The sequence below is a fragment of the Hippopotamus amphibius genome, chromosome 11 (assembly GCF_030028045.1).
Source record: "Hippopotamus amphibius kiboko isolate mHipAmp2 chromosome 11, mHipAmp2.hap2, whole genome shotgun sequence".
NCBI lineage: Eukaryota > Metazoa > Chordata > Mammalia > Artiodactyla > Hippopotamidae > Hippopotamus > Hippopotamus amphibius.
In genome coordinates this window covers 107,358,208-107,375,812 of record NC_080196.1, presented here as the reverse complement: position 1 = coordinate 107,375,812, position 17,605 = coordinate 107,358,208, and the positions used below count along the sequence as shown (strand labels likewise).

The 17,605-nt window shown below is 39.8% G+C and overlaps 1 protein-coding gene across 1 annotated transcript in view; it reads right to left on the bottom strand.

The window, feature by feature from the left end:
• DOK6 (docking protein 6) overlaps window positions 1-17,385 on the bottom strand; it is a 418,365-nt gene extending 400,980 nt beyond the window's left edge. The window contains exon 1 of the mRNA XM_057700520.1: window positions 17,320-17,385. Coding sequence (XP_057556503.1) covers window positions 17,320-17,385 — 66 coding nt within the window. The remainder of the gene's footprint in view (window positions 1-17,319) is intronic.
• Between the last annotated feature and the right edge of the window lie 220 nt (window positions 17,386-17,605).

The following is a 17,605-nucleotide window of genomic DNA, read 5'->3' as shown; positions in this document are numbered from 1 at the left end:
AACAATTCTATTGCCCCAATATCAACTAAATAAGTCTCTCTGGAAGCCCATCTTGTCATTGCATTTAGTAAATACTAAAAAAAAGTAACAAACTCAAAATCTCTCTCCTGTGATTGCAATGTGCAGCCAGGGCTGAGAATCATTGCTTTAAGGGGCAGAACTATTGGGCCTTGTTCATTAAGTCAAATGCTGAAGTGGGCTTATAACTGATCCTTGCCTTGTTTTCCCTCCATTTTGATACAAAAGCAGGTTGGCCCATGTCCACTACTTGCAAAGTTGTGATTAGTCCTATCCCGCAAATATCTTCACTTTTCTTCAACTTCACTATTACAAACCCTAGTTCTACTGTGGAGGTAGATAACCTGTTTGAAAATATTTCAAGACAGAATTACCACAGGGAGAGGGTCTCCCAGCCAGGCAAGAGCTAAAGCCAACCCTCTTGGCTCTCAGTGGAGTTCCAGAGGACCACAGGGCCTCTAGCTCCCACAAAAAAATCCCTATAAAACTCAACCAGCTGGGAATGTTCCATTCCTATTAATAGTGGACCAGGTAATTCAGCCTAGCCTGCATGCTGTTGGTTAGAAATGCTTGACAAATACAAAACTCATCTATTTGAAGGCATTGAAGACTACCAAAGATAAAAACTGAGAGTTTTTAATAGGAAATTCTAAAAAATGGAATGAAATAAAATTCTAGACCTGAAAAAAATTACTTAAATTGATGACAATGAGTAGGTTTAACAGTAGACTCTTCACAGCTGGATAGAAAATTAGTGAAATAGAAGAAATGTCAGTAGAAAACATCCATCCTGAATCTTTGAGACACAAAAATATGGAAAAGAAGGAAAAAGCATAAAGGCATAGGGCAGATGGTGCAAATGATCTAACATATGAGTAAGGAAAGAGAGAAATGATATGTGAAAGAGTAATGGCGGATAATTTTTCAGAACTGCAGGACAATATCAAGCCATGGAATTGAGAAGCACTATAGACCGCATATAATGAACAGAATAAAAACTACACCTCCACATATCATAGCAAAACACTCAAAAACCAGGAAAAGAGAAAGTTACAAGCAGCCGGAGGAAAAAAGACTAATCCTTTTCAAAAGGTAACCATAAAACAGCTGACTTCTCAAAGCAAACCATAACAGGTTGAAGAACTGTTTCTTCTCAGTGCTGGAAAAAACTACATCTTCATCAGTGACTCTCAATCAGACTCAGCCACTAGAATTACCAGTGCCTTACCTGGATACGGAAACTCACTCCTATTTGGTCTCCCTGCCAAAAGTCCTACTTGAGTACAATCCTTTCTACACGCCCAAGATTCAAGGATGTTGCTGATTTGAGAATGAACATTTAACCTTGCTTGTGAACATATCAGTGACTTCCTGGATTCTCAGGACAGAGCAAGCCCCTTCATTCTGGTCCTTTACCTCAACATTCCACACCCATCCCAGGGACTCCAATGTGCAGTCCCTCACAAATATTGAGAACCAATTTTTTTTAATAGAGGGCTAAGTAATGTAGAGAATTAAGCAAAGTACCAGGATGCAACAGTAGCCTTGGGAGTTTTAAATAATTGTTATGTTTTAAATGTACAGAAGAATACATTTCATACATACATAAATTTGGTACCTTATAGCTAAACAACATGATGTGGCACTGAGTGTACTTTTATTTAGAAGAATTACATAGCTAATACTTAAAGATTCCAAAGTGTAATGAAGTCTATAAAAGCATCAGTAAAATGACATGGGTCCTTTCTACAGCACAGCCCCAAGGGTCCTTAAAGCACTCAGAGAGATGTATTCCTTTCTCCTAGTAAGTTAAATGAAAAGGCATAGTTTTCTAAGCAAGTTCAAATATGTCAAAGGATGTTTTTGTTCTTTCTCTTGAATAGTATATGAGACGTTTCACTACAGTTATGTAGGCAGAGATAAATACAGAATTTTCTCTTACTGGTTGCCACCCTTTAAAAGTTATAGTTTTTTAAAGATATACCAAATCTCAATTTTAGACTACTATCAAATATTTTTTCCAAATAAAGTATGATGTGAACATGTAACAATTTACATTTTTTTAAAAGTATGCTATTAAGATATTTTATGAACATTTTCTTCTTCTGGAGTGGGGCTAGATGCTTTCACACAGTCAGGAAGGATAACAATTCAACGTGAATGAGGACTAACAGGCTGTTTGGAAATATATACATATTCTATTTAATATATAACATATGTTTCACATTATGTATCTGTATGTATCTATGTATGTGTACCTATGTACATACACATACACACACATCCATATTTAAAAGGATAGTGAATGGTCAGAAAAAGTAATTTCATATTTACAAGGAAAAAATTATGAGGGGAAAAATAACTACACACGTTTACACATGTAATACATCTTATATGAAAATTTACAAATATGTGACTATGGCATATAGCCAATTTATAAAAATAGGGAAACTAAGGGAAAAAAAGGAACTTCATTTAAGTATACCTATTTCAATTCCTGCCACTTAAAAGTGGAAAGCCACACAAAGAAACAAACAATCCACCCTAGCCTCTCAGGTAGAGTTCACGGAATACCTCAGTGCTGCCTGTTGTTAAGGCATCAGGGTCACACAGTCACAGTTTTTGCTGCATAACTATGTCACCTTTTGATTTGCCAGGTCCCAGTAAATATATAGTGTTTTTTACTTGTGTTTTTCTTTAAATAAACTCACTTTCCATTAAGGTAGTTCAAACGTAATTTTTTATATAACAACCTTAAATAAAAGACCATTTTCCATAAATAAAGATAATGGTAAAATAGATTTAAATATTTTTAAAACATTTTAAATTCCAAAAGGACACTGTCATTTTTTGAAGCTGGTTTTCCTTTCTTAAAAGGAGAGATTAGCTGGGTTTTAGATGGTACAATGACAGTGAAATTATGGCCATTCGAAGTGGCCTGGAGAAATATCTGTAGAGAACCTCCTTATCATGGCATAAATTCTTTCACAACAAGCACTTTTTTCCAGCTTTATTGACATATACTTGGCATGTAACATTGTATAAGTTTAAGGTGTACAACATAATGATCAGATATGTATATATTGTGAACCGATCAACATAAGTTTAGTGAACATGCATAACCCCACAAAGTTACAACTTTTTTCTTATGATGAGAACTTTTAAGATTTACTCTTTTAGCAACTTTCAAATGTGTAATACAGTATTGTTAACTATAATCACCATGGTATGCATTACATCTTCAGAACTTATCTAAAAACTGAAAGTCTGTACCTTTTGACCACCTTCACCCATTTCTACCACCTCCCACCTGCCAACAGCACATTTATATGCAATATAAATAACTCAAAGTTGAGTGGAGGAGAAAAAGATGGCGGCGAAGTAGAAAGACGTGGAGTGCATCCCTCTCCACAGATGCATTGGGAATGCACGGAAGGACGCAGTCATTCCCATAGAGAACCAGCTGAACACCAGCAGACGGCCTCGGACACCAGAAAGGGCTGCGGGGAGCCCGACATAGCCGGTAGGGAGGCATCTACGAGGGCTCAAAGAGGGTGAAGCAGCGGAGCTGTGGCAGACGGGAGGGAGTGAGAAACATACGGAGGGCCCGCAGCGCAGCTCAGCGTTCCCGGACCCAGACATCGATCCGCGGCTGAACGGAGGGTCCAGGAGCGGGAGCGTGGGAACCGGAGAGCTGGTTCAGGGTGAGAAACATTGTTGCCTGTAGGGTGACGGACCGAGAGGACAGGAGGGAGGAGGTCCGCGGAGAGGAGTGCCGGTCCCTGAGAGCTGCCCGGCCATGATGGCGGCTGGAGGCTGCAGGCTCCCGGGCGGGGGGGAGGAGCCGCGCGCATAGCCTCTCCCTCTCTTTCGGCGCCTCTGCAACAGGCAGTGGAGAGACGCCCTGTGGGCCACCTAAGGAGCTCAGGGATAACAAGCACCCTCAGGCGCTCGGGCAGGGCTAGATTAAAACTCCTTGCAACGCCAGCAGCAGGGAGGCTGCTGAGAAAAAAAAAAAAAAAAACCAGCATCAAAAAGAAAAAACCCCGAGAGAGGCCGAACTCTAAGACTTTCGGTGTACGCCTGAGCCACCAGCGTCCCGCTGCAACAGGCACCTCCAAGCCTGACTGAAACATCAGTGCGCCACTGCTCACTCACTCCCAGGAGAAGGAGCCACTATTGTACCCTCTCCCTCCCCACACACCGAGGCTTACAGACGAACATAAAGGAAACCCAAGGCAAGGAGAAGGACACTTACAGCTGAGACGCTAAGGAAACAGAAATAGTAGTATCAATACCTATTGAACTGGTCCATTCCGGGATCAGTTCTGGATTTTTTTTTTTTTTTCCTTTTCTTTCTCTCTCTCTTTTTTTTTTTTTTTTTTGATTTACTAAATACGATCTTAGCCCTAAGGGATCTACAAGTTTTACAACATAATTTTTTAAGGATATTTTTTATTCTTTTTTTTTTTTTTTTTTTTTTTTTTTTACCATTTTATATACTTCTATATCTAGCTAAGTTTTTGGTAGTACGGACAAAATATCTTTCATACTTTCCTTTCATCCCTTTCTTTTATACCCTTCTATTCCTTTCTTTTTCTTTGCATATTTCCAACCACATTACGCTCTTCTGTTCCCCTTTCTTCCAGCCATTTTAAGTGTATTTTATATTAACATACTTATAAGCAACACTATCGGTCTGCTCAGACTCCTTGCTCTATTCTCCAGATGATGCACTGCCTTGGTATTAATATTAGGTTTTTGTCTTTATCTTAGTTCTTAGTACAGTTGTCTAATTACATTCTGAGAATCTCCATTCTCTCTGGTGGTACTCCAGCTCATTTCTATATTTGATCCTAGCTTACAAAATCTCCCTGGATCGATGTTTGTATGTGTAGGGTGTTATTTGTTGTTTGTTTGCTTTTGCTTTTGTCTCTGATTTGTTCTGTTTCAGTTGTCAATTTCTGCTGGGTTTCTCTTTGAATATCTGATAGCACACTGGGGTTCTGTCAGGTCTTTCTAGAGCCTTATGTACTAACAGATTCAGTAATTGTGTGTCTTATACATGTATGTGTTTCCTAGACTGAATATTCGTTTAATCCAATACTTGGACATTAGTCTGAGGCTTGGACAGTCTTCTATAAACACCTCTATCACCAGGACAAGCAACCCCAAAAGCTTGGACAACCATGAGGAAACAAAGAAACCCCATGCAGGCAAAGGAGCAGGAAAAAAACCCACAAGACCAAATAAATGAGGAGGAAATAGGAAAAATGCCTGAAAAAGAATTTAGAGTAATGATAGTTAAAATGATACAAAATCTCGATAACGAAATAGAGAAAGTACAAGAAACAGTTCATAAGAACTCAGAAAAACAAACAGCAATGGATAACAAAATAACTGAAATTAAAAATACTCTAGATGCTATAACCAGCAGAATGACTGAGGCAGAAGAACGAATAAGTGAGTTGGAAGATAGAATGGGAGAAATAAATGCCACAGAGCAGGAAAAAGAAAAAAAAATAAAAAGACTAGAAGACAGCTTCAGAGACCTCAGTGATAACCTTAAACGTACCAACATTCGAATTATAGGCATCCCAGAAGAAGAAGAAAACAAGAAAGGGTCTGAGAAAATATTTGAAGAGGTTATAGTGGAAAACTTCCCCAACATGGGAAAGGAAATAATGAACCAAGTCCAAGAAGCACAGAGAGTCCCATACAGAATAAACCCAAGGAGAAATACACCAAGACACATATTAATCAAACTAACGACAATTAAACACAAAGAAAAAATATTAAAAGCAGCAAGAGAAAAGCAACAAACAACATATAAGGGAAAACCCATCAGGATAACAGCTGACCTTTCTACAGAAACTCTGCAGGCCAGAAGGGAATGGCAGGATATACTGAAAGTCCTGAAAGAGAGAAACCTACAGCCAAGAATACTCTACCCAGCAAGAATCTCATTCAGATTTGAGGGAGAAATCAAAAGCTTTCCAGACAAGCAAAAGTTAAGAGAATTCAGCACCACCAAACCAGCCTTACAACAAGTGCTAAAGGAACTTCTCTAAGTAGGAAACACAAGGAAAGGAAAACACCTACAAATACAAACTCAAAACAATTAAGAAAATGGTCATTGGAACACACATGTCAATAATCACTTTAAATGTAAATGGATTAAATGCTCCAACCAAAAGACACAGACTGGCTGAATGGATACAAAAACAAGACCCTTCTATATGCTGCCTACAAGAAACCCACTTCAGACCAAGGGATACATATAGACTGAAAGTGAAGGGTTGGAAAAAGATATTCCATGCAAATGGAAGTCCAAAGAAAGCTGGAGTAGCAATACTCATATCAGACAAATTAGACTTGAAAGTAAAGACTATTAAAAGAGACAAGGAAGGGCACTACATAATGATCAAGGGATCCATCCAAGAAGAACATATCACAATGGTAAATATCTATGCCCCCAATATAGGAGCACATGAATACATAAGGCAAATGCTAACAGCTATAAAAGGGGACATCGACAGTAACACAATAATAGTGGGAGACTTGAACACCCCACTTACATCAATGGACAGATCATCCAAACAGAAAATAAATAAAGACACACAAGCTTTAAATGACACATTAGACCATCTCGACTTAATTGATATTTATAGGACATTCCATCCAAAAACGACAGACTACACATTCTTCTCAAGTGCACATGGAACATTTTCCAGGATAGATCATATCTTGGGTCACAAATCAAATCTCAGCAAATTCAAGAAAATTGAAATCATATCAAGCATCTTCTCAGACCACAACGCCATGAGACTAGATATCAATTACAGGAAAAAAACTGCAAAAAATACAAACACATGGAGGCTAAACAATTCACTCTTAAACAACCAAGGAATCACTACAGAAATCAAAGAGGAAATCAAAAAATATCTAGAAACAAATGACAACGAAAACACAACAACCCAAAACCTATGGGACGCGGCAAAAGCAGTTCTAAGAGGGAAGTTTATAGCAATACAGTCCTACCTTAAGAAACAAGAAAATGATCGAATAAACAACCTAACCTTGCACCTAAAACAACTAGAGAAAGAAGAACAAAGAAACCCCAAAGTGAGCAGAAGGAAAGAAATCATAAAGATCAGAGCAGAAATAAATGAAAAAGAAAGGAAAGAAACCATAAGAAAAATAAATACAACTAAAAGCTGGTTCTTTGAGAAGATTAACAAAATTGATAAACCATCAGCCAGACTCATCAAGAAAAAAAGGGAGAAGATGCAAATCAACAGAATTAGAAATGAAAAAGGAGAAGTCACAACGGACACCTCAGAAATACAAAACATCATGAGAGACTACTACAAGCAACTATATGCCAATCAATTGGATAACCTGGAAGAAATGGATACATTCTTAGAAAAATACAATCTTCCAAGACTGAACCAGGAAGAAATAGAAACCATGAACAGACCAATCACAAGTACGGAAATTGAGGCAGTGATTAAAAATCTCCCAACACACAAAAGCCCAGGACCAGATGGGTTCACAGGCGAATTCTATCAAACATTTCGAGAAGAGTTAACACCTATCCTTCTCAAACTCTTCCAAAATATTGCAGAAGGCGGAGCACTCCCAAACTCATTCTACGAGGCTACCATCACCCTGATACCAAAACCAGGCAAAGATGTCACAAAGAAAGAAAACTACAGACCAATATCACTGATGAATATAGATGCAAAAAACCTCAACAAAATACTAGCTAACAGACTGCAACAGCACATTAAAAAAATCATACACCACGATCAAGTGGGGTTTATCCCTGGGATGCAAGGATTCTTCAATATACGCAAATCAATCAACGTGATACATCATATCAACACATTGAAGGATAAAAACCATATGATCATTTCAATAGATGCAGAAAAAGCTTTTGACAAAGTTCAACATCCATTTATGATAAAAGCTCTCCAGAAAATGGGCATAGAAGGAAATTACCTCAACATCATAAAAGCCATATATGACAAACCAAAAGCCAACATTGTTCTCAATGGAGAAAAACTGGAAGGATTCCCTCTAAGAACAGGAACAAGACAAGGGTGTCCACTCTCACCACTGTTATTCAACATAGTTTTGGAAGTGTTAGCCACAGCAATCAGAGAAGAAAAAGAAATTAAAGGAATCCAAATTGGAAAAGAAGAAGTAAAATTGTCACTCTTTGCAGATGACATGATATTATATATAGAAAACCCTAAAGACTCTACCAGAAAACTGCTAGCACTAATTGATGAGTTTAGTAAAGTAGCAGGATACAAAATGAATGCACAGAAATCTCTTGCATTCCTATACACTAACAACGGAAGAGCAGAAAGAGAAATTAAGGAAACTCTCCCATTCACCATTGCAACCAAAAGAATAAAATACCTAGGAATAAACCTGCCTAAGGAGGCAAAAGATCTGTATGCAGAAAACTTTAAGACATTGATGAAAGAAATCAAAGATGACACAAACAGATGGAGGGACATACCATGTTCCTGGATTGGAAGAATCAACATCGTGAAAATGTCTGTACTACCCAAAGCAATTTACAGATTCAATGCAATCCCGATCAAATTACCAATGGCATTTTTCACAGAACTAGAGCAAGAAATCTTACGATTTGTATGGAAACGCAAAAGACCCCGAATAGCCAAAGCAATCTTGAGAAGGAAAAATGGAGTTGGTGGAATCAGGCTTCCTGACTTCAAACTATACTACAAGGCCATAGTGATCAAGACAGTATGGTACTGGCACAAAAATAGAAAGGAAGATCAATGGAATAGAATAGAGAACTCAGAAGTAAGCCCAAACACATATGGGCACCTTATCTTTGACAAAGGAGGCACGAGTATACAATGGAAAAAAGACAGCCTCTTCAATAAGTGGTGCTGGGAAAATTGGACAGCAACAGGTAAAAGAATGAAATTAGAACACTTCCTAACACCATACACAAAAATAAACTCCAAATGGATTAAAGACCTACATGTAAGGCCAGACACTATCAAACTCCTAGAGGAAAACATAGGCAGAACACTCTTTGACATACATCAAAGCAACATCCTTTTTGACCCACCTCCTAGAATCATGGAAATAAAATCAAGAATAAACGAATGGGACCTCATGAAACTTAAAAGCTTTTGCACAGCAAAAGAAACCATAAACAAGACTAAAAGGCAACCCTCAGAATGGGAAAAAATAATTGCCTATGAAACAACGGACAAAGGATTAACCTCCAAAATATACAAGCAGCTCATGCAGCTTCATACCAAAAAAGCAAATAACCCAATCCACAAATGGGCAGAAGACCTAAATAGACATTTCTCCAAAGAAGACATACAGATGGCCAACAAACACATGAAAAGATGCTCAACCTCACTAATCATCAGAGAAATGCAAGTCAAAGCCACAATGAGGTATCACCTCACACCAATCAGAATGGGCATCATCACAAAGTCTGGAAACCACAAATGTTGGAGAGGGTGTGGAGAAAAGGGAACTCTCCTGCACTGTTGGTGGGACTGTAAGTTGGTACAGCCACTATGGAAAACAATTTGGAGGTTCCTTCAAAAACTACAAATAGAACTACCATATGATCCAGTAATCCCACTCCTGGGCATATACCCAAAGAAAACCATAATCCCAAAAGAAACTTGTACCATAATGTTTATTGCAGCACTCTTTACAATAGCCAGGACATGGAAGCAACCTAAATGCCCATCAACAAATGAATGGATACAGAAGATGTGGCATATATATACAATGGAATATTACTCAGCTATAAAAAGGGATGAGATGGAGCTATATGTAATGAGGTGGATAGAACTACAATCTGTCATACATAGTGAAGTAAGTTAGAAAGAGAAGGACAAATATTGTATGCTAACTCACATATACGGAATCTAAAAATGGTACTGATGAACTCAGTGACAAGAACAAGGACGCAGATACAGAGAATGGACTGGAGAACTCGAGGTATGGGAGGGGGTGGGGGGTGAAGGGGAAACTGAGAAGAAGCAAGAGAGTAGCACAGACATATATATACTACCAACTGTAAAATAGTCAGTGGGAAGTTGTTGTATAACAAAGGGAGCCCAACTCAAGGATGGAAGATGCCTTAGAGGACTGGGGCAGGGAGGGTGGGGGGAACTCGAGGGGGGGGGATTCAAGGAAGGGAGGGAATATGGGGATATGTGTATAAAAACAGATGATTGAACCTGGTGTACCCCCAAAAATAAAAAATAATAAAAAAAAAAAAAAAGTTGAGTGGAGTGAATGATAATATTTGCTTTACACTATGTTACTAATTAAAGAAATCACTTTATTACTTTGAATAGTACACATAGCTGTTACTACCTGTCCACATATTTTGCAAAGTGGAAGCTATTGCATAGTAGATATAACACTGAACTTGAAGTTATAAAACCTAGATTTGAGTATACACATTCACACATACAAACCCAGTATGTATCTCTGTAACCCTGGTTGATTCATTTTACTTCTTTTAAATTCTAGCTTATGTATCAAATGGGGTTAAAAACTAAATACACTTTCAAAAGCATGCTGGGAGAATTATAAAATATATGAGAAGATTCTTTATAAGCTGTAAAATGCAATGTACATCCAAATGCAACATGACTATGTTATTATTATAAAGCCTCAAATTAAACTTCACTGTATTTGTCCTCCAAGTCATTTACTGTTAAGCCAAAATATTAGCCAAGCTTTCTGCAACGGGTTCAGTAAAATAGCAGTCAAAACACTGCACATGTTCAAAGATTACAACCACCATTCATATCAAATAACATGAAAATAGTTTTCCTTATTAAATGAATTGTTTTTCTCTCCTAACAACAAAATTTCATTCCTTATTCCATCCAATCTGACTGACTGGTGCAATATTCTCATTGAGAATTAGTATTATAATGTAAAAATGAATTACTCAGAAAATAATCCCGCTCTGTATCTTAAAATAAAAACAAATGGAGATTTATGCAGAAAGTGAATGAAAATGTTCTCTATCTAGATTTCTTGGGCTCTCTAGACAAAGTTACCCAGAGCTTGAAGAAAAAAAAGAAAATACTGTGAGTAAAACGAAGCAAAAGCCGTAAACTGAGGGCAAAGTATACTCAATTTTAATTAGTTTGTCTCAATTGATAGAAATTACTTTTCCTTTAAACCAGCAATTCAAAATTTACAAAATTTACAAAAGGTCATCTGTAGATGGTGGGAATACAGGTAGTTTTTCTTTTATTTGTATTGCTTGCTTTTTAAATTCAACAATTTCTAAAATGAAGTGGATGGAAACAGAAACAGACCAAAGACAGGAATCCTTAATGGTCTTACTCAGTAGTATTCACGTGGCTTATTATGACCCAAACAGAACAACATATTAGAATAAAAATACTTCAAAACAATGATACCTATTTCAAATACACAGACTTCAGATTAAACTATTTCCTTCATGTTATTTTATACTCATCCACAATGTCAACTATTACTGAGCACTTCTGAAATACTTTTAAGGAAATGCGGAATGTAAAACTTACAAAGATAGTTGACCACTGTTTGATTACACTATTTGTTTTGGTCATTTGAAAAGTTTCCCCGTGTACTGAGTATAATCCTCGTATTGAGGGAATGCCATCTTTTAAAGTTCACCTTGCCAGCAGTCATGTGTAAACCTATCAAGGCAAAAACTGAGATGTGAACTCTTCTACCTCACCCCTGATTTAATGGCTTCCCCCAGGTATTGCATAGGCATAATCACCGAATATCAAAATCCAGCAAAATGTCTAGCTTGGATTTTTACAGTTAGGCTTACTTCTATTTTCTTTGTTTCTTGGCTTTAAGTTTTGAAAATTCAAAGAAACTTCGGCATGCCCATATGCATAAATAGGGATGTTTTAAAAAGGAAAAAATCTCACTAATGCAAATAATAGTTTCTTAGAATAGCTAAAACATCACATACACAAATATATGGCTGCAAATAAATTAATATAGAGAGATTGAATAGAAGGTATACAAGACCATTTTCTACTCTAAAATTCTAAAAACAAGTGATTTTTGTAGACACATAGATACAAAAATAAGTGGTATGTACACATAACATTAAATATATGGATAATAACAGTCACCATGAATAAAAATCTGAAATAAAAAAAGCTCAAATGATTAGAATTTTTATACATTCTAAATCCATATTTAAAGAGAAAGCAGTAAATAATAAATCACCATGGATATAATGGATCCATTTCAGAAAGCAAAATGCCCAGGATAGACAATACTCACAAATGAGTAAAGATTTAAAGGCACCCAATCCAACGTCTACATCTTAAATCCTTAGATTGCGAACTCATGTCTGAGGTAATGGTCCTGAAAGTTCTTTTGAACTTTTGAATGATCAAAATTATTGTTATTTATATATCTTATCTTAAATATATTTATTGTATCTCATTCTTGGCAAATTGGTAATGCATTTCATACATGATATAATCTCTCTTCACAAAAATAGTTTCTGGAGATTTCCGAGCCCAGAGAAATTTTTAAATGCTCTATGGACCAAAAATTATGCAAATGCACCCATAAAAAATTCCATTTATATTAAGGAGGGAGGCTCTATAAAGGGATAAATTTTCAAAAAATATCTCTCATGGAAACCTACTCTCTTCCATCACCAGATAAAAGCTCATTGTAAAAGGACAGGAAAACTCAGAAGAGTTTATGAGAAGCAGATAAATAATCATCAAACCAGTATGGGGATGTCTTGAGGTTTTAATCAAGGAGGGAGAGGGGGCATGAGATAGATGAATCCACAAAAAGTTGTTAAAACAAATGGAGACTATGCAAAAGAGAAAATCCCAAATGGACAATTAGCTCAGAAAGCTGGTGCTCATCAAATACTCCAAAAGTGTGCTCTATGTTTCCCTGCTTCCCTTATAGCCAGTTGGGGACAAAGTGATTATTACTGACCTAGTACACCACGAGCAATGGTGATACAGGAGGTATATAGGTTGTATCAAGGTACAACCTTGACTTAATACAACATGATTCTGGAATATTCTCTCTCTCTCTGTCTGTCACACACACACACACACACGCACACACACACACCCCCACACACCCACACACCAGTGTTCGCCACCTGATAAACAGTAGATGCTCCATGATTATTTGACCATTTGTTGAATGTGTAACACCACCCTATACCCACACATACTAATTCAATCTCTCACCTAACTTAGAGTAAGAACTATAAAAAAAAAAAGCTACATAAAATACTATTTGTCTATGTACAATGTGCCTGTGAATATTCATATTGATACATTTGAACAGAATTCCTTGAAAACAATGATGTGAGAGTCTAGAAGCAGTCAAATGGCAGAATTACTGCAGACTATTTGCAGTCTGGAATTTGTATACTGGTGGCAGTGATGGTGATGAGGTGATGATGTCACTGCATAATGCTGCATTTACTTTTGCTACATTGATAGAGTCAATAAGCCACATATAAAGTTAGTAACAGTTTCAGCAACTGGGTTCTTAGTTTATCTGCAAACCAACAAACCAAGAACAGGTTGGATATTTTGCAACATATGCCTTGCTGACTAAATTTACCTATTAGAGGTCAGAAGTAAAACAGATAATCAAGGCTAAAAGATAAACAATATTGACCAACATGCCTTTGCTTTATTTTTATTAGAGTTTGTAAGTACTCTTTTCTTTAAATAAAAATACTGACTGCTATGATAGCTCATGAATTATAATATTCATGCAACAGATGAGATGGTCAGAAGAACTACACTACTGTAAGGGCTTTTAAATCCTGCAAAAGGAAAACAATATATACATAGGAATGGTGATGTATTATAATGAAAAATCAATAGAGAATTTAAAGAAATAATTCTTTATAAGAGTTGTCATTATACTTTTAATGATTTAATACCTTTAAAAATGTAATGACAACAAGCATATTTTTAAAGGACAAGAGTAAAATTCAGGAAAATGATTCTATTTTTTTCTCAAAATTAGTTTCCTAAATGGAAGAAAAACTGATTAATGAATCAAGACACATTTCAAAGCAAACAAAAAATGTTTAACCCTTAATATTTCACCCAACTATTTGGCTAAGGAACTCTCCTCAACAGGCAGCACTAGGTTCTGTAAAAAGACACAAAAAAACACATGCCAGGGGCCCTTTCAAACACTTTGACCTGGAAGCACCTCTGGAAGGGCTGCCCCACTGCTGAGAGGGCAGGAAATGCTTTTCTGTCCTCATTGAGCATAATAATAAGCACTAATTTGTGAGGAGTAAAGGGTACATTAAACATTTCATTTCAGATCATATTTTCATGTCATCACTTTCATCTCTGATACAACTGGCCTCATATCCAGGCCTTTCTCCCCCTTTGAATACTATAAAAATTGGTTCTTGAAAGCATGCGTTCTACCCATAATAAATCAAATATTTGTGCATGTTTTATTAGAATTATTTTATATTTTGCAATTTAATTTTGAATATAACCCATAAAAGAACCATTAAGTATCCTCTGAGTTAAAAATATTATTTTATTTAGAAAAGTCCATAGTGCTGAGTCCATAAAATTAGGAATATGTATTATTAACTATGAAAACTAATACTTAGATAATTTCTATGCCTATGATTTTGGGTATGACTATACATTTTCATTTTTAAGGCTCACAATATGCGCTTAGCGTTCTACTATTTCATGGGACCCATTTAACTTATTAAGCTTCACAAAATCATGTGTGTGAAGTTCTGTCATTTGAATTCACGCTTCTGAATATTAGCATATTCTGAATAGAAAAGTTTCTAAAGCTTTTTTAAAAAAATAATATTCTCCAGGAGTCAACATTAATTTAGTTTAATATTTTGATTTCATATTAAAACAAAGCAAACTGTTTCAGCACCAGACTCTGAAGTTCACATTACTCAAGTAGAAATGGAAGACAAAAGCAAGTAATCTGAACATAAACATGCTTTTATTGTTTTCTGTGAAGGCTGTCCTTTACACAGGCATAGCTCTAAACAATGAGTATGGAAAGAGATGCTTTGGAAATGAAATAAACACTTGCACATATCTTTAAAGGGGAAAACGGTGTATGGTGTTTTAAAAGGACATTTCAAAGACTGTAAACGCCAGTTACCCGAGAAGCATTCATTGCTCTTTCCCTGGATCCTATATTACAATTAAGTTGCAAATTCGGTTTTAACTGTATAAAATCCTGGAAAGCTCTGATGGAGGAGGAATCCTATGGACTCCAAGGCCAAGTGCGCAAGGAGAGGGGCTTTTCAGCGTTCTTTTCCTTAGTCTGATTTTCACGTACACGGTGACTCTGTGGAAGCAGACGCACATCTCCCCCGGGGGACTTAAATCATCCATTAGCTTATGGCGTGTGAGGTGTCAGACACAATTGAGATTTCAGGAAGACGGAAGAGCGAGACTGATGAGCAAGCATGCCCTGGGAGAGCAAAGGGCTTCAAAGGTCAAGTCCCCGAAAGCATTCTCCCCCAAGCTCTAGCTCCGCACCTCCTGTCTCGGCCATGGCCGTGGGGGTGACAGATCTGAGCACTGCGTCCCGGCCGCGAGAAGCCATCAGCCTCCCGGACAAGGCAGCTTTTCGCGAGGGGTCTTCCTTCTCACCCCGGGAATGAATGAGGCGCATTCTTCTACCGAAGTGCAGCCCTTGAAACCTGGCCGAGGGTCTGCACGCAGCGCCTGCTCTCTCTCGCCAGGCGGGGCGCGCAGCAGGGTACCGAGGCGCCAGGCTGGGGGGAAGGGAGCTTGGTCGTCACCCAGGTTTGTACTCCTCACTTCCACAGATCTGCTAAAGTTCGAGAATAGGTCCCGTGTGTCCTTGGGGTACCGTCTGCATCTCAAACGTGCAACCCAGCAGGGGCAGCACAAAAAGGCAAGTCTGCCTGGTCCCCTTCCTCCTGCCCCGAACACCTGCGTCCCCCAACTCGCGACAAAGCGGCTTCTGGGTGCGTGGTGATCCTTCCTCTTTTAGGGACTCTGCCCTGCCTTAGTTTTCTAACGATATACTGTATTTAGAATTTATCTTCCTCTTTCTTTTTTTTTTTTTTTCAAAAAAAATGAAAAATCAACGAAGTTCTCCGTCCTTCTCTTTCCCTCTCCAAGTTAGAGTAAATTCATCCATTCAGCAGGGAATGTCCTCGTTCAAGGCCGCTTTGCCCCAGGATTCCGGAGCTCCGCAGAACTGGAACTTTGAGAAGAGTGAGGTGCAGAGACATCCAAGGAATCCGTAAAACGGGCCCTCTGGCCCCCAGATCGAGTTTCCCTCGAGCTCTGGACCAGCCAGCCCAGGTCGGTCTCGGGTGCACGTCCCACCGCGCGCTCCCTGGGGACCTCCTGCCCGTCGCTCCGACCGCCCCCCATGTCCGCCAAGTCTGGGCAGCTCTCGGCCCAGGTGCCCGCCGCTCCTCTCCCACTCCCTCCAGTCCACACCCCAGGTCCTCTACGACCATCTACGCGTTCCCCTTACCTCCTCATCCGGTCACTGGATAAGTTTTAAGCCCTCGGGGGTCTACACCGTTTCTCTCCCAAGCTGGGCAGAGCATCTTTCAAAAGACCACGAGGAGGTCTCCATAAACTTTTCTGTCGCGAACGCTCCAGTGTCAGCGGCCGTGAGCACACACCTGCGTGCACGCGGGCGCAGGTCCACCTGTCCGGGCGCACTGGCGGCCGCGGAGCCTGCCCGGGGGCAGCCGCTCAGGGAGCATTAAACTCGCCGGCAGTCGCCGTCAGGGACGTGGGGCGCCGGCGGGGCATCAAAAGAGAAACGGCCTGGGGAAGCGGGGAAAATGGTGATTCTAAACACACACACACGCGAATGTCCACGTCCTGCACACAGAGCAGCTGGACCCGAAGGCGCACACTTCTGAGAGCAGAGCCTTGTGGATTGCTCTGAATATAAACCCCCTCCCGGGCGCATTCATCTCGGAACTGACAATCCCTTTCGCCTACCAGACTTCTCAGTCTGGGTCTAAACCAGCGCCGCGCACCCGGGGACCCGGGCGCTCCCGGAGCCGCGTCTGCAGAGCCCCCCGAGACAGGTGCGGGCCCCCAGCCCGGCCGAGCAACAAGCGGGCCGTCCGCGGGAGAGCCGGGTCCCTCTTCGCCTCTGTCCCCGCGTGGGTCATCTCTCCCCGCCTCCCCCACCGCCAGCCGCGCCAAACGGGCGCAGGGGAAGGAGAAAGCCCGGCGAGCGACTCACCCCCAGCTTCCTGCTGCGGATTTTCACGTAGCCCTGCTTGACTATGTCGTTAAAGTTGGAGGCCATGGCCAGCGCGTTCGGCTTCCCAGCGTCGAGAGCCGCCGTCCGCCGCGGGGTCCGCGCAGGTCTCGCATCCAGCCGGCCGCCGCCAGCCGCCGCCCGGTGCCCCCGAGCTCCCGCCGCCGGGGACGCAGGCGGGGTGGCAGGGCGACCGCGGACGGGGAACGCGGCCCGGCGCCGCGAGCAGCGCCCGCCCTCCGCGTTCCGGTCCTCACCTTCGCCCCCC